At 36.2% G+C, this 23051-nt stretch overlaps 1 protein-coding gene across 2 annotated transcripts in view; it reads right to left on the reverse strand.

Moving 5' to 3' along the window:
• The window catches only part of LOC108745516 (myosin heavy chain, non-muscle), a 33513-nt gene that overhangs the window by 8078 nt on the left and 2384 nt on the right, over positions 1 to 23051 (reverse strand). The window contains exons 2-5 of one of the 2 annotated variants that reach the window (XM_018481695.1): positions 6936 to 7092; positions 6076 to 6194; positions 1000 to 1023; positions 158 to 187 (exon numbers count right to left, since the gene is read on the reverse strand). In XM_018481695.1, coding sequence (XP_018337197.1) covers positions 158 to 187; positions 1000 to 1023; positions 6076 to 6194; positions 6936 to 7092 — 330 coding nt within the window. The remainder of the gene's footprint in view (positions 1 to 157; positions 188 to 999; positions 1024 to 6075; positions 6195 to 6935; positions 7093 to 23051) is intronic. The other variant, XM_018481696.1, reaches the window with a different exon arrangement.

Below are 23051 nucleotides of genomic sequence, written 5' to 3' on the forward strand. Positions count from 1 at the left end.
ATGTTAAACTGCAGCGCACTGAAAGGCTAAAAAAAGAAACAAATGACAATAATCGACGACAAAAGCAAGCTGTAAGGCAAGACACTTATCACGACACCACACCAGTGTTAATATTGTTTCCTCCCACTTTCTTTCTCCCTTTCTCAATTTTAATTACCGCAAACTTTTCCGTGACATTCCCAGATCCCTGGATCCGCAAGCAGGAAAAAAGAGGCAAAGAGAAGCTTCGTTAGCCACAAAAACACCAATAGTTTCGATAAACGATTTTACAACGATTAATTTCTCACAGATGAATAATGTGAAATAATACAATTATATCTCTATGCGCGAAATGCACGCAGGTACCGAGAGGTTATTATCTTATTAGAGTACGTTTAAAACAATTTATTTTAATCTAAATACATATTCATCTCCAAAAGAACTGCGAGACACATTTTCATCTTCACAAAATAAATAAAAGATGTCTTAATACAATTAAACTCTGTAATTTGAATAAAAATATATTATAATATGTACAAAAATTAATTAAAAAGTAATATTAATATTACATATTTTTCTTAAAAATATAAACGTCAACTATTTGTCGCGGGATACTCTTTCCAAAATGTCATTTTTTAATTTTATATTAAACATAACCATTATAAAAAATGGGCATCCACCGTATTTAAATCTCGTCTTACAAAAATAGATAGCAATTATATAAATAACTCGTATATACATGTATATACATGTATATACGAGTTATTTACAGACATATTTTCTTTACGTGTCTATATATAATTTGTTTGTATCATATTTTTCGAGATCACAAATGTGTGATGTTATTTCGATAATATATTGCGATCTCTTCTTCTCTCTCGGTACGTGCGTCAATTGATATATCAAAAATCAAAAGAGTTTGTTAGTAAGGGATGGATAAGCGGGAAAATAATAAAAAATTCCGTGCCGCAGGCGTCGTCAGCCGCCTGAGCCGGGCCTCTGTTTCTTTCGTTGACTTACTATGATTAATGCCGGACTCGGAGTCTAGGTGGGCGGCCGCCAAAAGTCAGCACCGAAAATAAAAGAATTTTCAGCATTAGATCAGAATTGACCATGGCGTGGATTTCGAGTCACGCGTTCGTCCTTGCTCCGTGCGATTCCCTCACGTTCGTGTACCACATGGTAAGTACACGAAGAACAAATCGACCGGTGAATAAACGCACACTCGAGTGAAATTGAATCTTAGCAGACGTTGGAATCAATTTCTCTCTTTCTTTTTATCGCTTTTTTTTTTTTATAGGATTTGTTTCGATTTAGATTTCAGTTTTTAAGAGATTGGAAAATAATTTCTCAGATGCCGAATAATTCAGTTTTGATACAAATATCGGGTGCATAATAGTGCTGCGGCATTACTTTTTAAATTCTTGATGAATTTGGAAGTCGATTCGATCTCAATTGATTATTTATCGAAATGCAGGAATAGCTAAAACTGATTAAAAAATTTTTACAGATAATTGCACACGAATCTTAATTCAATCTAGATTCGAGATTCCAAGAGATACTCAACGTCAAAGGAACGGGCGCGATATACCATAGACTCCCGAAACATTCATTAAGAAATCGTTGACTCCAAACTCATCAAAGAATTAATGACAGTAAAAAATAATCAGGCAGCTGTGCGCGACACCCTGTATACTCTGAAAGTAACGCCCCGATTGAAATGGTTTAAAATGTCCGTAGTGGCGAAACATAAGCGAGCTTATTTGCTCTTGTGCATGCGAAACGATCAGGAATGTGCTGGCTGTGAACAAAAGTAAGACGATAATGCAGTCGATGCGATAGCATGCAGTCGTACCGTAGGCGAGTGTTCTCGTTTTACAAACTTTTTTTTTTACACATATACTTTTACATGTACAAATGCCGTGCGATCGGCGATCAAGAAGGAACATTAAGAAACCTGATATGCGGAAAAAGATCCAATCTTCTTCGAGATTTGTGCGTGCAGAATCTAGTTGAACGAGAGCGATTCTCGACTGATTGGTGCATGTGATTTAAAAAAAAATACTTATTATTAAAGTGGTAATTTTTTAATTTAAATTAAATTAAGTGACAGCTAATATCTCATCAATATCGACTGTAACTCCAACGCTCTTTATCTTCTCTTAAGAAAGATAAAGTAAAATTTTTAATTATGAATTGTATACTTTTATGCAATATTTATATATAATAGAATTCATTTAATTTAACGACAGCAGCGTTCGGTATCAAATTTAGGTGTTTATCTTTTCTGAAAAAGGCACCATTCTCTTCAGATTTATCGAAGAACAAAAATATCCCTGTCACCATTTCGCTAAAACCAACACTTCTATGTTATTTACTCACTACAATTTCAATTTGATCAAAGTTTACTGTACAAAGTATTAGATATGTGTGCTTCAGATGTGCGCAATTATACATCATCATGCTGTATATATGTACACTGACTCGATCTAATAAAGGCCATTAAAAAATCAGACAGATAACACGAAAATTTAATTGCGTCGATTGCATGTTCTATGCGACCTGCAAAGATTAGTTTGCGACAATTACGTTCACGACCAGAAGCGATAAGGACCGTCGAGTGCAGAAGTATTGCAACGGAATTAATCTAGTACTTGAAAATGTTCAACGTTATATCTAGATTTTGCTACGATGCATCATAATACAGAATATTTCGCATATTTCCTTCGTCTTATTTGTCATCTTGTTAGACAATAGAGTATAAAATCACGGTGATGAAAATTAAGTGTTAAAAATCCAAAGGATGGTCTATCAAATTCTTGATCGAAAACGATCGTTTTAAACGTTCCAAAAAAATGTATAGTTGGGAGAAAACACGACGGAACACCTGGATTTTTTTTTTATTTATTTTTTTTTATCTATGGCAAGCCTAGATTTTACATTCATGAGATGAGTCATGCGCGGGCAATCCAGCTCCTCGCGTGACTCAAGAGAATCAAAAAAGAGACTCTGATAAGTGGATCGTTTGCCTGGAAAAGGAGAGGTCCTTCAGTGAGCGCGATGCGCCTGTCTCTGATTCCCTCCTCCTTCTCTTCCCCGAACCGTATCGTAAGCAACATGTACGCGGAGCAATACAGATCGATTAGGCTTAATCAACGAGCGTCCATCCGAGTCGTAATGCGAACGCGACTTATGGTAATCGAAAATGTGTTAAGGCTCTCTCTTGCTGGGCGACCTTCGATCGAGTGGAAGGAGAAGTCGCGATTCAGAAGGCGAATCTTCGAAAGAAGTAAGACACTCTCCTCTCTATGCTGCTTCTTTTGCAGCAACCTCTTTACGTTTTCGACTTGCTAGCAAGTCTAAAACCGGTTGGAAAAACCGGTGGGAAAACGTCGGCTTGTGCCATTTAATAAAATCGATTATTTAAGAAACAACAAGAGTTTTTCTTCACTATCAGACATTTCCTCTTCTTCTTTTCCAATCAAAATTACAAACTTTAGCTTTACTATAGTTGGTTATTTGTAAAATAATTGAGTATTTTCTAATATAACGTTAAAAATGTGTTAATTTTGCTATTTTTTTAATATATTGTATTTAAGAATTTTGAGAATTTCTTTTAGCAACAATAATGTGCGCAAAGAGGTTTAATTTGTTAAATCTTTCTATTTTTTTGAATTTACCATTTTTCAAATAATCGATTCGATATTACTATATTTTGCAGCTGTATTATGCAGGCTTACGAAGCCTCCTGCATCACTTTGTATATTTTACTATATACTGCCATTTATGAAAGCAAACCCTCAACGTGCACCACGTTTATAAAATGTCTACGAGGGACTAAATCATATTATTTACATTCAACATATGGTCGCTATTATTTCTGCTTAAATTTTTATCTGATTCACAAATGCTAAAAATAGCCATATGACTTGTAAAATTTACAAAGACGGTTACAAGACTCCACGAGGTCAGTACGTCAGATGGACAGGACTGAGAAATGAATGTTACCAGTTGAAGATTGTATCTGCGCGTTTCTCTTTTTTTTTAAACTCACCGTCCTTCCACTCAAACCTCAACGTAATTTGCAATCCGGAAAAAAACAGTTCCCTGCATCTTTTTCGATTTATTAATAACGTTACGCTTCGCGCGATGGTTCGGATTATACTCTTCAAGTATCTCGGCAAAACACGCGAGAACAAAGAAGCCACTGTATGCGAACCTGTATAGCAGAGGCTCTCAAACAGTTTTGTTCTCTCTCTCTCTCTCTCTCTCTCTCTCTCTCTCTCTCTCTCTTTTAATCAATATCTTAGGATTTCTTGAATTCTTTTAATCAATAGATCTCTACAGAGAAACATTATTGGAAGAGCTCAAGAATTCTTTTTTTTATATTAGATTAATATTCTCAAAAAAAAAAAAAAAAATTGAGGTTTTTTTTTTTCAAAAATATCTCTTTCGTTTAAAATAATGGATTGACATTCTCTCTAAAAAAAAATATCAATCCATTAAAAAAAGACAAGTTTTCTTAGTAGACATTTATGATAAGATACTGAAATTTCGTAATTGTGACACTTACAGTTTCATTAAAAACATGATTGTGAATTATAAAAAACATGTTAACAATTATCCGTGACAGAATACTTATTCCAGAATCAATTATTCGAACACGGAAATCTGTTTAAACGATAAAGAATTTTAACGAGTTTCGCAGTTCGCACGAGATGTCTGGTTTCCTCTGGTCATTAATTCGGCAGTAACGAATATGGAATTCGTGGTACCGCGAGCTCGTGGTAAAGACGTCATAAATCGGATATTGAGGTTGCACCTCCGGCGACGGAAACGAGTGGCAACGAGGTTTTCCGAGCTTCGGAAAGGTCGACGCGATTGTGGTGAACACGGTGACTCAATTATGCGAAATTTCAACGCTTTTAACGCCGATGGTCTGCATTCTCATCGCGCATCAGTGCATCCGACTCTGAGCTCTTTGTTGCACTTTGCGGTCCTATCGAAATAAACCCAACAAATCTGCGGTAACTCGTGACGTTGAACTCTCTTCGTAGCGTTTTCCAAACAGACGAAAATAATTGCTATTGGACAATGTTGAAAATATTAAAACAAAAATAATATTAGCTTCATTTGTCGCACAACTCGTTGATTTAAAATCGCGTTTGAATCTAAGTAATCTAAGTCTTCCTTCTTTCACATTAGCTTACATGTAGGAAACAAGCATTTGATGACGCTTCGACTAGGAAAATAAAAAAAGAATCGAGCCAAATAATTGACTAAACACGTTCATGGTCAAACATTGTAATCGCATTCCACAATCGCTCGGATAACAAACGCCGTTGTAGTTAAATCTATTTACCGGGTAGCGTGTCAATTGTAGTATTCTCTTGTTGTGCCGTTTCGATATAGCCGCTTTGGTCATTAACCTTGGCAACGCGCATAGCTGTGAGTAGACATCTATCGCGTAAACATAATTGTGCGTGAGGTAATCGAAACCTTTCAACCGTAACAGCATTATTATACGCACGCGAATACCGTCATTTTAAGCCAGTTAAAAATGCAGAGGGAGACACGATATATGGAACAAAATAATATTTATTACGGAAATTAAGTTTGAAGATATAGCGATATTCCAGCTTCACTTGCTTCAAATTATAGTAATCGCGCACGTCTTGCTATTCCCGTTAATTATAACATCTCAATGGCAATTTACATAACGTTGTTGAATATTTCTTTCCATTTAAATATCGAAAAGCCGACGTAACGCGAACTGAAAAATAAGTTCGATATTACTTCGGACTTGAAATATCTATTATAAAGAGCCTTCTCTCTTTTCAATCGAATGTGCATGCGTATTTCCGGGGACAGAGATCACTCTCGCGCGCCTCAGGAAGCTCGAGGGAGCAGCATTCGTGCTTACGGGAGCACCAGGAGGTTAAATGGCTCGTATAAACCGTGGTAGTTTAATTTGTCGAGCACGCGTGTCTTCAGCGAGCGAGCGCGTGCGTGAAACACAATGGATTCGCCGCTTGGCGGAAACCGCCGTCGCCACCGCCGACACAACGGCAAACGTACTAATGGACGTTGACTTACCGCGTTGGACTTGGGTTTCGACGCGGCCACATAGGCTAAATATTGAATCACTTTCTTTGTGTTCTCGGTCTTGCCGGCGCCGGACTCGCCGGTGCACAAAATTGACTGGTCTTCGCGATCTGCAATAGACAGAATACTGATGATACGTAGACTGCTAAAGAGAATTTACTTAACCTTGCTGGTTTATTCCAATTTACTGTACGATCATATTGTTTGGATCAATACGATTTAAAAAGCTCTGAAAAATAAAAGATATAAAATTTTCGCAGAAAAAAAATCTTAGATTAACAGACGAAGTCATTAGATACCAGAGAAAACTTTTTAATAAAATGTTAGTGAGAAAAAATAAATTACACTTTGAGCGAAACATCCCGAGCAGACCAGCAGAGTTAAATGATACACTATATTCAGATGTCTTAAGATATAAGACTTCTGCGTACGTTGTTTAAAAATGTAATACACACTGCACTCAGAAAAATATAAAAAAATAAGGAATAATGACGTCTGATATAGCAAAACTTTAGATACTGAATATATTATAAAGAGTGCAAAGTAACTATTTGTCGATTGCAATTTTGTTTTCTTGTCGAGTAAGATTAAAATAATTAAGAATTAAACTTTGCAAATGAATTAACATAACTTTTGTTATCGTAAATATAGATTTAAATAAAGAACAGCTTTGACGTTATGACCATTATTTCTCTATTTCTTATTGTTGAATTTTCAAATGTACGGTCCAGTAAGATTATTATTGTATACAATTCTTTATTCAAACATTAGATTTTAATGCATCAGCTAAAAATATTAATTCAATGCAATGCATAGCTAATACAAATTTTTAATTATGTATTGTGCGTTACCTTGTAACATAGAACGATAAGCCGTATCGGTAATGGCAAATACGTGTGGTGGCACTTCGTGTCTCTTAATGCCTTTGTACCTTTCCATAATCTTCTCTGTGTATATTGGCAGTCTCTTATAAGGGTTTACTACGACGCAAAAGAGGCCAGAATATGTCTGTAAGAAGAAAGGGTTTCGATTATTACAATTCGATTATATCAAGCATATTTATAAAATCTACACAAGTAAATTGGCACAGTTAGGCCAGGGCTTCTTAAGCGTTTGCTTCGAGAAACAAAAGCAAAAGACGTTATCTCATTCATTAATTAGTAGTACTTAAGGCCAGTATTCATAATCGATTCTTTAGAAGGTTGTCTTAAAATACAGTCTTAAGATGTCATTGAACCAATCAGAGAGCAGGATTAGGATCTTAAGGCATCACTTAAGATGTTCTTGAAATATTAACGGACTATGAATATCGGCTTTAATAGCTTCATCAGCTCATATCTTTCGAGCAAGAATATTATTTCCGTTTTATCGATTAATTATCGAACTGCTGCTTCATTCGGTTCTTCCGGAGTTGAATAAAAAGCGAAAGCATTCGTTCGCGCGGATCTAATTCACGTGACCTAATTGTTTTAGTGGAGCATTGTTTCTGCTGACGCTGATAAACATTCCAGGAATTCTCTCGTGATAGAGTGCGAGGAGACGCTGGAACGGCACGTAAAGCTCGATGGAATGTCCGATCGATGACGTCACGTTCACCATGCGATGCCGAGGTTCGCGAGCGCGAGGTAGAGAGCGAAGTAGCCAGAAAGAGGCCGACGTGTACTTTTAGTTCGCCGTTCTCCAGCGTCTTCTATCACCGCGTTCTCCCTTTCTCATTCGGTCTCTTGCACGTTTTCTCTGCTGCACCGCGCGACATACATACACACGTGTGTATACGACCAAGCCGATTGTACGACCGGTGGTCCTGAAACCGAGAGCCTTGACTCTCGCTCCTATCTTCGATGAAACGAACCATTTCGAGAAATCGTGCCTCGAGTCGAAAGGTAACCAGCTTTAGATTCAGGGATAGATCGTAAAATTTTGTGCGATTTACGAAGAGTAATATATTCGGCTGTCAGATGTGTGGTTCCATCATATTTTATGAGTGAGTAAAATAACGGAGATACCGTCTATGTGCATCTGTCTAGGTTGCACGATAGATTTCTTCAACAGTTTGACTTCAAGATAAACAAATCTATACGAAGAAATATAATCATGTACGTATAATTATACATACTGTTACATTTTGAATCGTATTCTTTCAGAGAAATTATTTGGGACTTTAAAGGATAACGTACTATCGATTGACAAACGTCTTACTTAAATAGAAATTACTGCTCTGATTAAGTAAAGTAACATTTAATCCATTAATTCTTATTTCATTTCTGTAAAAGAAGCTTCATGACATTTTTCGTTTAATCTTTGACTGATAAATACAAATAATAAAATGTAAAGTTATATTTTATTTATAATAAAATGTATAGTTATAATATGTAGTTATATTTAAAAAAAAAATGTTATCAAATTAGATTCAATATAGGAGTCTCGATTACGGAGAACAATGTTGATATCGTAATGTAGACTTTCCTCTAAGATAATTTACTTATATAAAACGTACATTATCATTTATATACTTTTTTTTATAATTTTATGATAAGATAAAATCTTATCTAAAATCTTATCCGGAAGCATATTATTCGATTAAAAAATACACTTAATTTAATTACTAACGTCGATCAAAATTATCTAGCTTTACTATCTGATGTTTAGTTTTATCTGACAAGTAAGTCTGGAAAATAAATATATATAACGTATAAAGTAGTCTGCCATTGTGATTTGTATAAGTTTAGAAATTTACGACTCGGTTCGGCCGGATCGAAAATTTATGTCGCATTTCACTACCACAAGGATATCGGTTAACAAGCGAATAAATCATGTATCTCGCATGTACAGCGGCAGACAGATCTCTATGACTAACTAACGAAGGGATGCTAATCTCTCGAGCGTGATATCGGAACAGAGCAAAGTTATTTAACCTTTTATCAGTGCGAGCAAGTGCACGCGAGTATCATTCACGGCTGCCTCGTAATTTACAATATAATTACACGTTTTCCCCTCGCATTAGGTCTGTTTACGTTGTTTATACTTTCTGCACTCAGAATCTTCACTTTCTTTCTCTTCGAATTTCGCCTAAATATATTTAGCTTGTTTTAGATACAACAATTTTTGGGGATTTTAAGCAATGCGGAACAGACCTATTGTCTTTCCCAACCGGGATGCTAACATGCACTCTTTCCTTACAAATTATGTTAATTATATGCAGCACATTGTCAGATATCAAAGGAGCAGGTAATCTAATTCCTTGAGTTAAAGAACACTTTGTTAATTTGAATTTTCATATGTATCTATAGGTCTGTTCTTTTTCGAAGAATTCTGAACTAGTTCTGAACAGTGCGACAAGTTAGAGTGAAACAAATTATAGCTATCTCACTCTAACTTATTGCACGCTTTAGACCTGTTCAGAACTTGGGGAGGGGAAAAAAATAGATTTAAAATGTATATTAATTCATTTCTGTGATTAGTTTCAAAATAAATATCGTCCATATTAAGTATATATGCATTTAGTAAATAATAAACTAAATTTGAATCAAATTTAATTTATTTAATACATTTTCTTGTATAGTGTTTAATTATTTTTCAATCAAATTGATGATATATTAGGTAGCAATGGTGACTTATAGAAATGATTAAAAATAACTGAAATCCTGGGTCTAATTTAACATTTTGAATTTAACAGTATATCCTACACGGTTTTCGTTACATTATATTGTATATGTAAAAAAATATAGGTACTATATTTTTCTATATTAATTTAGACGTCTCTTAGATAAAATAGGAAAGAAGTATTAGTAATTAATCGTAATATTGTATGTTATAGCTGAGCATCTTTCAACGAAACAATTCTCTCGTGCGTAGAGTAATTAATTTCGATTACTTATATCACGTTGTCATTACACACCATTTTATGCAGAAAGACAGTTCGCACAGCCTACGCGTAGACGTGAATTATCGTTGTTTACGCATAAACGCCCAACATTGATATCGTTGCAACAGTCGCAAACGATATTCGTCGGCGGAGGAGACAGCGCGGGCGTAGGTGTTAATAAACGTTCCTCTCGCTTTTATCTGCCTTCCATTAAACACACTGGCCGCTCGCGATGACGCACTTAATTTGCGCGAGTCCACTCAAATTATTCACGTTGTTATTAGGGCTGCTAGATATAATTCCTCAGGGAAATTGTTAGCCACCGCTTATTATATACCGATCCCGGAACACGTTCTTCACGACCGGATTGAGCTCTCCAGGAATTTTTTCGACATTACCCATCATCGTCATCGTCGTCGTCGTCGCTGTTTTCCTGCTTCTCGCGCTCGTCGTATGTATATCCACTTTCAAAGGTCGCGACGAATCACCGCCGGTTGCCTTCAGAACTGCCTACAGCGTGATTCACACACATTCGCTTTCCCCGGTCCACTCTTGGACTCGCGACTACCCGCGTCATCATTCCTGGAAGAAGTCACCCGGAACCGTTACCGGGTTTATTTATTCTCCACGGCGCGATTTCCATGTTAATTTGCCACGTACTTTCGTAACTCTTCCCATTATGGACTGGTAAACAGCGGTCGCAGTTGATTGAGGTTTATCGTATTTCACTGTCCACATATAATTCTGTCCGCAAGAAGGGATGGAGAATAAGTTGAAGCTCGGTTAACTTCAAATAATATTTGCAGCCATTCATCACTCGTGACGCAGCACATTGTTTTCTCATAGAAATCTGATCTCTGTCAGAGTATATGTTGTCGGTGTTCGACAACTTTTTTTATTATCCAATCGGGAAATGAATGAATCAAATAATATGGAGCGATCGCATTTATATTATAATTGTAATTTATATTATAAGTGTCTCTCTGCGTTCGATTTTTTTTCATCTAAAATATCGTCGCATCTAAAAATGCAATTCTCATTGTTTTACCAATTTCGATGTAACATGGCACTTCATAAAATTCTTTTCCTTTTCTTGTAAAGAGGAAATATCATGCCAGATTTGCGAAGTTAATGCATCATATTTTCAATTTTGGTTTTCTAGTATAAAAAATGCGGAACTTTTTTATTTTTATAAACCATAGAACTACGAAAAGTGCTACTAGAACTGTCATTATTTTTTTTTTATATTAATTATTAATAAAATGTGCTAACTTGACAGATCCATTTCTTTATAGCTATTTATATGATCGAAAAATAAATGGCTTCGAGGAATCTTAAGATTGCGTGTCCTCGAAATTCATGATTTTTCTCCTTGGCATCATTACGTAGCGTCATTCTCGCGTTTACGGAATCAGGGTTTAAGCGATTCATCGCGTTCGCATAAAATTGCACGAATCAATCGAACTTCGATTCGACGATGCAATGTTTTTCGAATTCCGTCGTAAGCCAGGAACATATGGAACGGAAATCTTTGTCTCTCTCTCTCTCTTCTCTCTTTCCCAGGCAGGACTGTTCGTTCAGAGGTCCTCGAAAACCGGTCGGTACTCTCGGATGTCATCGACCCTGCCCAACATTCCTGTTTATACCTCGCCGACGCGACGTGACGGGTGCCTTCTAAGCAAATCTGCAGCCGACGCGATCGCGATGTGCGTTACACATCTCAACGGAACCGACGTCTTTTACCACAAAGATATAGCAATCTCTAAATGTACGTGGAGGTATGCTGTCAATAGTATTCGCCGAATCTAGAAGTCCGAGATATAACACGAACCGACGGGAAAATATTTCAAATTTTAAGTGTTTACTGAAATCTTGTAAAAAAATTTTCCTGACAATTCCCTCGGATTTATTTTTCCAGACATTTTATCGAAAATCCCAGGTAAGACTGAAGAATTTTTTAATGCAATTTTGAAATAAATTCGAGTACAAGCAACGTAAATAAACTGTATTAAAAATGAGCAAAGACAGAGATTCCATGAGAAACGTATAATATTATATCTATCATTTTCTGCAATTGGAGTCGCAAAACAATAAAGATAACAAAAAGTTCACTATAACGTAATATCAGTGAGCTACTCTGAATATTGTTTTCTACTGTTATCCTGATTTTTTAAATAAAAAAAATAGCGAGATACGTGAAAAAGTACATAAATATATGCGAATGTGTATGTCGTATAACTTATTGTTAACTAATTATCAATATTTGCATTATCAAGAAAAAAATAATTAAAGAAATAATGTTTTTAGAAAGAGACAGAAATGTTAAGTACCGATAAAATTCTCATGAAAATTTGAAGAAAAAAAAAAAGAAAAAGAAATTTCCTAAAAATGTTCTTTTCCAGATAGAGAATAACCAGATTGAGATTAACGAAAGGTAAATTGCACAGCGTTCTTTGCCAGCTCTAGAAAGCAAATCATTCTCTTAAATTACATACTATATAAATAATAGATACAAGTATGTCAGATACTTGAAAGAGGTTTAATTGTTCCGAACGCGGAAAAATGATCATCTCGAATTCGTCGCGCTTTTCCAATGTAAAACAAAAGTTTCTTTTATAAGGTCTGTGATTGCTCAGAATTAAATTTACATTTAATGACCTCACGTATATGGACTATCGAAGACGTGCGGTATCTTCGTGAATCACCTTCTATGCCGATCAAACGCAACGATGCGTCACTCGCGGTGTTTAGTTACACGCGCCCATGTCTCGCCTCTCGTATTTTCTATTATGGGACATCGCTGGACTTTTTTACGGCGCCCCAGGGGGTTTCGTCAGAAATTTTCTTTCGCCGATGGTAGCAAACCGAGCGGACACGAATGCGGGACGACAACCGTAAAAGGCATCGGACCTGCCGTTACCGGCTCTCGCGAATCGCTTCACCGGTCGTTTCGCATAGCGGCTGTGTCTTTAAGGCACCGCGAATAAGCGGGTTAAGGACGCTCATCCTTATAAGGACTCGTCTTTGCCTTTTTGCGCCTGCACTCTGCAACGTGGCGTCCATCTCATTCCTCTCTCTCTCTCTCTCTCTCTCTCTCTCTCTCTCGCACTTTTTTTTTCACCCGCGACTGGCATCTGGCCGCCTCTCCCCGTATCCGCGATCGCCCTCGATCGAGACAAGATCGAAAGTCTTGATCCCGGCGTGGACCACTCGCTCGAGACGGCGCGAGAGGCATGCGCGTGATCAAGTGCAATTTGTAACGAACGGTAAAAGCGTGATTGGATGCGGTATGCTTTATTATTGCGGGGTCAAAGTTGCGGCCCGCGAAACAAGATCGTAAACCCCCACGACAAAGTCGCGAATGCTCGAGGCTACTTGGGAAATTAGCATAAATTCGCTATTAACATACGTACTAATCTCATTTTTTTTTTTTTTTTTTTATTATTATTGCCGCGACAGATACTTCTGAGGAATTCTAAATTGACTACTCTTTTCTTTTCTGCTTCTCTGCTTTATTATTACGGATTAAAATTACAATTTGCAACGGAGAATTCTTCCATGATGGAACTGCAAACGCCCAGTCATTTGCGAAATTAATATAAATCTACTACTAACATATATTAGTATCTACTAAACACAGCTTACTTTTTATTTCCACAGATTTCTTGCTATTAATATAGTAAGTTTTTTTTTTTTTCACAGAACCATGCGAGTACTTGTTCTTTCGTTATTATCGAAAATAATTTCACATTGTTATCATAAATAAAAAATACAATTCATAAATTCGATATAACGATAAAAAAGCAAGAGTCTAAAGTCATTTCCTAAATATAGCAGCAACGTGTACACGCAACATGTTCTTATCGTTGACAGATTTGTATCGAAGAAATTCAGGTCCTCTGCTAAAAGTAAATAACCGACCGAGAATTACGAGACTGGAGTTGCGATATCACGTAAAATAAAACTGATTCCTCGTTACGCAATTTAAAGAGCGTGCTGCGTTTATAACCAGTCTTTAAAAGGACGAAAACCAACGATACCTCACCTCCCTACATCCAACCACTCTCTAAAAATGGTACCGTCGCTGTAATGACTCCAGATAGGGAATGTAAGTAAGAATATCACTCTTTGCTAAAACCGGCTCTAGGCAACGTATCAAGTATTCGACTCGTACAACTGTACAGTGTTGCGTTCGTATGAGAAATAAGACTCTGTCATATGCAATTTCGACATGTCGTCGCATCGACATATATTATCTGATCACCCCGGGGCGACAATCGTGTCGCTTTAGCGAATATTTATTGAATGAGTGCCTTCAAGCCGGCTCCAGATGATGCCTTCACTCGCCAAATATTCGGCATCTCCCGAATGCATTTGCGTGACGAATTTTAAATGCGCCACCGAACGCCGTGCACTCACTCGACAAATATTTATGAATGCGATACAGATATCACGCGAACGAGGGCAATATTGCAATTTTACACAACGGCATTGCTGCAACGTTTGTGCGACGTTGCAAAAAAAATAAAATAAAATAAAATAAAATTCATCGCGTAAAAGCGACATATTTTATTTTGCCGAATGATGCAGAAGCAAACATATTGCGTGTTATTATTGCATATTGACAATTGGCATTACGTCATGACGTATCGCGACGACCGCGCGATATTTATCTTGGTCCGGCAAATAATTGGTCGGTGAACGATTTGCTGAGCGTTGTTTGAAACTCGCTTAAAAGCCGCGTCGTATTACGTATCGAAGATTGCGACTGCACAGCGATTGCGTATCGGAGATCGATACTCGACCAATGAAGACGAGAATGAAGACGAAGCGAGCGATGATTGAGATTGAAGATTCATTTCTTTTTTTTTTTTTGCTTCAAGTCCATTAGCTCTGCAATTGTTACACGATCGTAACATGAAACCCCGATGTAATGAAACCTAAATGGAGAACTCATGTATTCTTTAATGTTCTATTTAACCCTATTTTTCTTTTAAAACAAAGCTAATGTTGATCTTTTCAGTTAAATATTCATAATTTAATGTTACGGAAGAAAATTCTTAGAAGTCGTTTTGTTAAGATGCTTTACATAAATTTTAATATAAATTTTAATAATCGAGAATATTATATTTTTACATACATAATATATTGTATTCTATTGTAAATGTATATTATAATTAACAATCGTTATATCAACTTTCATTATATTAAACCAAAAAACAATATATTGAATTTTATATTAATTTAAATAAATTAAAGTTCAATGTGGGTGCATAAAAAATTCGAAAAATTCAGAATTCTAAAATTGTTGAGTTCATATAGATACGCAACATACGACAATCAATTTTGCGAGAGCGTCAGAAGCAGCGGTGAATAATATAAAGTAATGCAGTTAAAGTAAATCATACGGTCGGTAGTTGTCGAACCGTTACAGTCCAGATACGGCCCATATACGGCATGCACAAAATGCATGGACAAAATCAATCGGATCCGCACCATATACGGATAAGGATAACGATGTACGTACGCAAGCGTTGCGCAAGAGTGACATTCTTTACGGCGTTACTTCTTGGCAACGGAATTACGAAAAATTGCTGAACCAGGACGGGTTGCCTCTTAACCTCACGAAAAATCGCACCGACCCCGGCCGTTCGTTTCGAAGCGGCGCTTTCGAAGCTACAGCACCGTCAAATTACGACACAAATGTAGAATGTAGGCGACAGCTGCAGGTGAAAAATGCAGAAATACGATTACATATCGTGCCCTTGTTTGCGTTGCGACTTAGAAACAGTCCGACTGAAATGTTACATAACGATATTTAAAATTAAAAGTATCTCTAAAATATTAAATACAATAACAAAAAAATCAATGTACAAATATTTGTACATTTAAATACATTGCGTATGGATTTTCTCAAGATCTTTGGATGCTTTCGTTTATGACAGACTTTTAATTTGAGTTAAACATTTTTTGAAATATATATCATCACAGCATTGACATTGTGGTGGAAAATAATGGCCAGATAGGTATGTTTATAACAGGATTGGAAAATCCTAATTTTTTTCACGATCTTCGGCCAACCTTTTCGTTCATTACCAAAATAAAATCATTAGAAGGATAAAATCATTGAATACGTTATGAAGGGACGTCACGGCAAGATGAATTTTAATAATGCTGCTGAATTAATGATAACAGGTATTAAACGACGCTCAACACTTCTCTAGTTTACGAACTCATTTTTACGCACGTTCGTACTCTCACGCCGGCGGTTGTCTCGAAAGCGAATGTCGTAACGATCGCACGTCGATCATGCCGGTTGAGCGACGGCCCTGAGACGGCCGAGGCGAGAATTCCGCGTGAATTCCGGAATGTTTCTACTTGAGCGGTATCTCCGCGCGCGGTCTAAGAGAAATTCCGCGTGCGGTTACTACACGCGTAACACGTTGCGAATACTAATCAGGCTAATGCCGCGAGGCGGGGACCTTCTCGTTCGCAGCTCTGCGAATTCTAGTTCCGAGAAGCCGGCTAAAAGGCGAAAAGAACGTCCACCAGAGCCTACCCGATTCGCCGCTTACCCCGGTTACCATCGTGAATATATCGGGCAAAATGTAATATTAAATAACGAAGGAAGCAGCATCTTTCTACTAACTGTCCACTTCCCGCAGCATCATTTGTCAAAGAACTGATTATTAATTTGAAGTCAATCCGCGGTGAGAATATCAAACAGTCTGTAGTTTTATAATTAGCGACTGTAAAAAAGGGCGGACTTCTGGCGGATTAAGTTTCAAGAGAGAAAGTCAATGTTCAAAATCATATTTCATTAAATTTCGAACAGGCATTGCTTTAATAGAACTTCGAGATTTATGACTCGGTTACAAAAATAGAAAATATCGAAAGCGGAAAAGTTGATGAATCAATAATGATCTCCATTAATGATATGAATAAAAAATTTCGCGAGAAAAATAAGGAGTCGAAGAAATAATACGAAAGTATCTGTACAATGTAATCTTTCAACAATTTAATGGATTGTAAAGGTGTGTTACATACAAATCTATCTGCCAGATGAGATAAAATAATTATCTCACTTCTAAAAAATTGAAATTAAAAAAAAAAAATAAACGTGAAAATGTTACAGTTCGATATTTCGTCGATACGGAAATAAATATTCAATCGTTTTTTAAGGATTCGCCGACTCATCGGCGGATGAGAAATTCGCAGGTTCGCAACGGTAAGCCACACATTTCGCCAAGGTGACTCTGTCAAACCACTAAGATGGCGTCTCAAGATCGGCCTCCCAACGAATATTCCAACCTTGCTCCGCCTTCACCCCGTTACTCACCCTTTCCTCATACTCTCTGTCACTTTACCTCTCTCGCTATCGCTTTCTTACCTTCTCCTCGGAGACCGTCATCGGACTCTGTCTACCTTCGCGTTTACCGAATCAGTCACGCGTGAGTCACGACGAGCATCGACTCTCATTCTACGAGTTTAGAGAAAGAAAAAAAAAGTAACGAGAGGAGAGGACGATTATATTATTATTCAGATCTCAAGTTGCCTCGTATTATTGATATCAAAGTTTCGTTTACGTTGGAAAAATAATGAAAAAAAATAAAGTTTATCAGCGAAAATAAAAGACTTCATTTCTGCATATATGATACCGTCACGATTTTCAATAAATTACATCGAGCATTATTTAATTTGTATCTTTAAGTTAGCGTCAATAATTCTTTTCGGGACAAACGACGTGTCTCGACCATTCGCTGCTCCGATCTGCACGGTCTGGTACACCGAAGTAGGAAGCAATGGGATAGCAAAATTTTCATCGTACGAGTTTACCGAGCAAACAGTTTTAGATCGCGATTTCGTCTCCTGTACTGTGCAGTTTATTCCCGATGAGATAACGCCCGTAACATCGAGTGTCGACGATACCGGTTGAAATTCTGAGCGTCTCTTGTCCAAACATACGCTCGCATGAACCGACAAGAAAGTTATGACGGAACCCGAATGGAATTTCTGACGCAAATTTCAGCTAAATCCCCAACACATCCGCCCGGTTGTAGCGCGACAAATTCATTAAGAGCTAGCGAGATGATACACAACACAAACTAAACGCGCTTCTTACGAGGGTGATAAAAACTTTACCTCTGCGATCAAATTTAAACCCGTTCTGGCCCCAACTTATAATATGGCATCATTTCTCTCGACACGCAAAATTGCCCATGTACAGGATGCTCAATAAATCATATATTTCCTTTGAGCGAAAGATATTAAACGCGTCGATTATGGTTATTTTCGGGTTGTTTTACGACCTGCGTAAAATGTTTGAGTAATAAACGCGTTGATTGCAATTTCGACTTTTCGTTTTAAGAGAAGACATTCGTCTGTCATCTGGCTAGCAAAGGTGCCTCTTTAATGCGGCATATAAAGTTACAAGCTACATCGTTCGTTCAACGCGTGTGAGAACAGCTGCACGATTCGCTATCTTATCGAATGTGACTATCGAATACTTTCTTGGCAGCAGAGAGGAAACGTAAAAACTACGATACAATAGTACATAGTACATACAAGAAATCACAGCAGGAAAACATGAAAAGACATTTTTTTCCATTGAAACAACAATCAATATTTGTTCCACGTACAATTATTCTTTACGTCCCGAGCAAACTTTATCAATATACATCGCTCTACAATACAATAAGTCTAACATTTATAGGAAGTACATTTGAAGGAAGTACAAGCAAAAAATCCCATTGTGATAAATTTAATAATTTAATTATTACGATTACGTTTGCAGATATTTTCCAATAATTTTGATTTTATTTAAAAGTACAATTTAAAAAATGCATAAATATATCATTTTCCTTATATGTGTAGGTAAAATTATTTACTTGAGTTTCACTAAGGAATTTCATTTAATTGGTTTAATCTATATGCTAGTGTAATTTATCTAAAAATCAATTTTATTATTTTTATTATTTATAATATTTATTTATAATTAAAATCAATTTAATTTTTTTTATTATGTACTTTTTTAAATGTCTCTTAATAATTACATTATGATATATCAATATAAATAGTCCAAGAATCATTCGAACCAATGCAATCACGTACATTTTCACCGGAATTTATATAATAGTAATTCATAATAATAACTCCTGCAAAAATTTAAACTTGCGACGCGTTGCTTCATTCTCTCTAACACATCTTAAATATAGCCTTCCATCAATATTTGAAGTATTAGTGACAATATTTAAGGACAATATTCAAAGGAATGAGTTTCCGCAGGCGGAAAGACCAACACCTGCTTCCAAGTACGAGATCAAAGTTGAGGAACGTAAATCAGCGACCACGTTCAAAGTAGAATCAAAATTTGTGTGAGTCACACGCTCGCCATCGAGCAAGGTGGGGCAAGGCTTATCAACTGGCGATAAGCGACAGCATCGAGGAAACGCCGGTGCCGTTGCACGTACTCGTCCCTCAACATGTAGGCGATGCACGTTGAGACTCGTGAAAATCGGTGACCATTCGGCACCGCCCAAATGTCCTTTTTGCGTCGCGGCCTTCCTCGAATACCTGACCGTACGAAATTCGTCCTTGACCATAAGACCAGGTTTCCTTTCAAAAACTTCACGCACCATGAATATCACCGCTCGCCCGTGATTATCACGAAGGTAGTAATCCTTCGGAGGTAGGAAAGAAAGGAAGCGCTAGAAAAAAGGAAGATCTGAAAATTCCATCCATTCTCCTATCCGAAACTTATAAAGTTGTATCTGATAATTGCATACGCGCGTGAAGGGTATCTAATGATGAAAATCCGTGGGTGCCTTTTGCTCGATATTAATTAACTCTCGTTACACACTGGACCCGCAGAGACCTGCAGTACAGGTATGTGAGACGAACGTTTTTACTTCCCACACACCGCAATTATCTCTTGCAAAACAACTTTCTTCACGATATTTTTATACCATGATAATTCGTTACCTTATCTTACGCTTTGCATCACAACCGCGTACTTTTATGCACGTTTTTCCTAAATGAAATCCGATATTGCGTATCAACGTCGTAAAATATACATTCTAAAGACGTATTTGCAATATAGTAATAATTCTTTTTTTTTTAACTGCTATTATTTTTTAGTAATATACATATGTAAGTATATATATATATAATTAAAAAGAATTTTTATACATACACTGAAAAAAGTGATTATATCGTCGGTACCATTATAATTAAAAATAATTTTGTTAGTTTATATTGTATATAATAACATTGAAATTATTAATGAAACAACTACATTATGCTCTCATATTAATAAAATTTTGTTTTATTAATATTGTTATTTCATTAATACTGTTATATAAATAAACAAGATTATTTTCAATTAATAATGCTGTTAATATGATATAATTCTTTTTACTGTGATATTAGGTTAAGTAAAAAGTCATCGCGTTTTTTTAAAAGACATCTATCAGTAAAAACCGCAATTATTATACTTTCTTACCAACAATATAAATATATCTCTCTCTTAATAGAGTAAAGTTTCAGCTTTAAAAATCTCTTTTTTAAATTATACGATACGACAATTTTTAATGGAGTTATGAGCAATTAAAGTCAAAATAATTCTTTTATTTAATCCGCGATAACTCAGTAATCAAAAGTCGTAGGAATATTTAAAAAAAAAACGATTTTGTAGGGAAAGTATCAAGCTTTCACGATAGGTAATCGAAAATTTTCTCAAATTCGTTTTGGACACGTTACAAATCCACAAAGTGAGAAGACAATTTTTCGTCTTTTTCAGCTCGTAGTTTTTGGTGTGTAAAAATTATCAAGCTCATATAAACTTAAAAAATGTGATAAGCTTTTAAAAGTAGAGATTTCAAGCTTTAAAACCCTTTTTTTAAATTTGAATTTCATTCATTATTGACGAAGATATTGTATATACAACTTTGAGCTAAAAAATACGCGATGACTTTTTACTTAACCTAATATAAGGTAATTAAAAAAGCAAAAAAAGATGTTCAGAAACGCTAATTTAGCAATTGACTGCTAGAAAAAAATGCAAATAGTTAGATACTTAAATCACCGCCACGTGCCTTTTTCCCGATCGAATTCATTCGCGTCTCACACGCATTTTTCTCTTCGGGATGCTCTCCGCCTTCTCTTTTACATCTCTCTTCTTTTCGTCTCCGTCTCACCTTCGGTCTGCCGACATTTCCGATATATCTCGCGTGCGGATTAATTCCAGACGAGGACGAGCAAGAGCCGTAGTGAACCAAGAGCTATCTTTAGTCCGTCTTACGAGCGAAAGAGAATCGGTCTCTCGCTCATTGCATCGGTTGGAATAAGACAGCGACCGATACCTCGACGATTGTTATTTTTCAAAACGTGCCCGACGGCCAGTCAAAACCGAATCGATAATCGACAAAAATGCAATACACGAGAATAAACGAGATGGAGAGTTTCCTTTTTAATAAATTCTTTTCCGCGGACACCATCAATCCTTATTTCAACATCACGCACGATTGCAACGACGAATATATATTTTTCTGATTGGATAAACAGAGGATAAATGATCTCAGAAAATTTCAAACGTATCAAGATATATGGTGTGGTCTGAAGCATGCATACATTTTACGGTAGAGAGACTCGTAGCCGATCTTAATCGCTTATTGCTTAATAACAGAATACAGAAGTAACGATATACTTCCTTCGAATTATTATAATTATTGCCAATCCGTCTGTTGTCAAGTATATTATAATATCGTCGTGTTAAAATAATTGATATATCTTGCAATCGTATACTGTTAAATTCATAATGTCAAATTATACTCAATTTATATTGTTTTTAATCATTTCTATAGGTCTGTCGCCAATCTGCTTCTATTCAATATGTCGTTAATTTAATTAGAACAATTGCATTAAACAAATTAACACATTGAACAAATTAACACAAGAAAATGTATTTATTAAATTTGACTTAAAAGTTTATTATTTACTAAGTATATACATCATTATGGACATTCTTTGAAACATATTCTTTGAAATTAATTACGGGAATAGATTGATTTATATTTGGACACATATGAAAGTTAAAAGTAATAAAATGTTATTCAACTCAGGGGATTGAGTTACCATTACTCCTTTGATATTTAATTATGCAAAAGAGGCACACACGACTAGTTATGATTAATTCACATTTCAGTAACTTGGAATTAAAACAACCAATAATCTACTAAGATTATTAAGATATACAATATCTTTCTCGCAAATATAGAGAAACGAATGTTCCAGCATGGAAATTTCCTCTCTTCCACACCCGAGCAACGGTGTGATATAGCGTTCCACTTTCAAGCTATTGATTTACTTATTCCGTTCATCTATAGTCAAACGCAAAAAGCGAAAGACTACATAATTCCAAACATAAACGTGTTTCTCCACAAGACAGATGAACACCGAGTTTAGCAATCGACGAGGAATACTGTCGTTTTTGTCTTACGCGTTCCTACCGTGTGTCCGCTCCGTAAATATTTTGAAGCTGTCCTAGCTAGTAACCATAATTCCGCGTAATTTCGCGGGACGATTAATTTTCACGGCGACGTGCACGAATTAATAATGCCAACGCGAATTCGAAGTCAAGCTCGCGGTGAGTCACCGGTGCCTCGCGCTACGAGGAACATATTAATTCTGCAACGCCCCGAAGAAACGGAATTTCCGACGTTTCTCGAAAAATTACTGGAAAATTTTCGGAATCGGCGTCAGTAACTCTTATAAAGTCTTTTTGTTTTCTTTTACCAAATAATCTGGACTCTTTCCTAAATCTTATCTATCTTTATCTTTACCATACAATTCAGACAAAAATGCATAAATTTGAGACTCATAAATTCTTCTCGAAATTATAATTCCAAGATACGAGCAAGCAGTTTTTCATTTTCTGATTAACTTGTACATAGTTTAGACTTAACTTCTACTGATGTGTTATAAAAGTTGTTCTATAATTAGTTGCAGCTATAATTAGTCACAAAACTGGTTTTATAGCGATAACTTTAAAAGCTGCGACAAAAAATCATCAGTTTTATGATTAATCATATCTAAAAAAAATTAA

Source organism: Trachymyrmex septentrionalis, unplaced genomic scaffold (genome assembly GCF_001594115.1).
Source record: "Trachymyrmex septentrionalis isolate Tsep2-gDNA-1 unplaced genomic scaffold, Tsep1.0 scaffold14, whole genome shotgun sequence".
NCBI lineage: Eukaryota > Metazoa > Arthropoda > Insecta > Hymenoptera > Formicidae > Trachymyrmex > Trachymyrmex septentrionalis.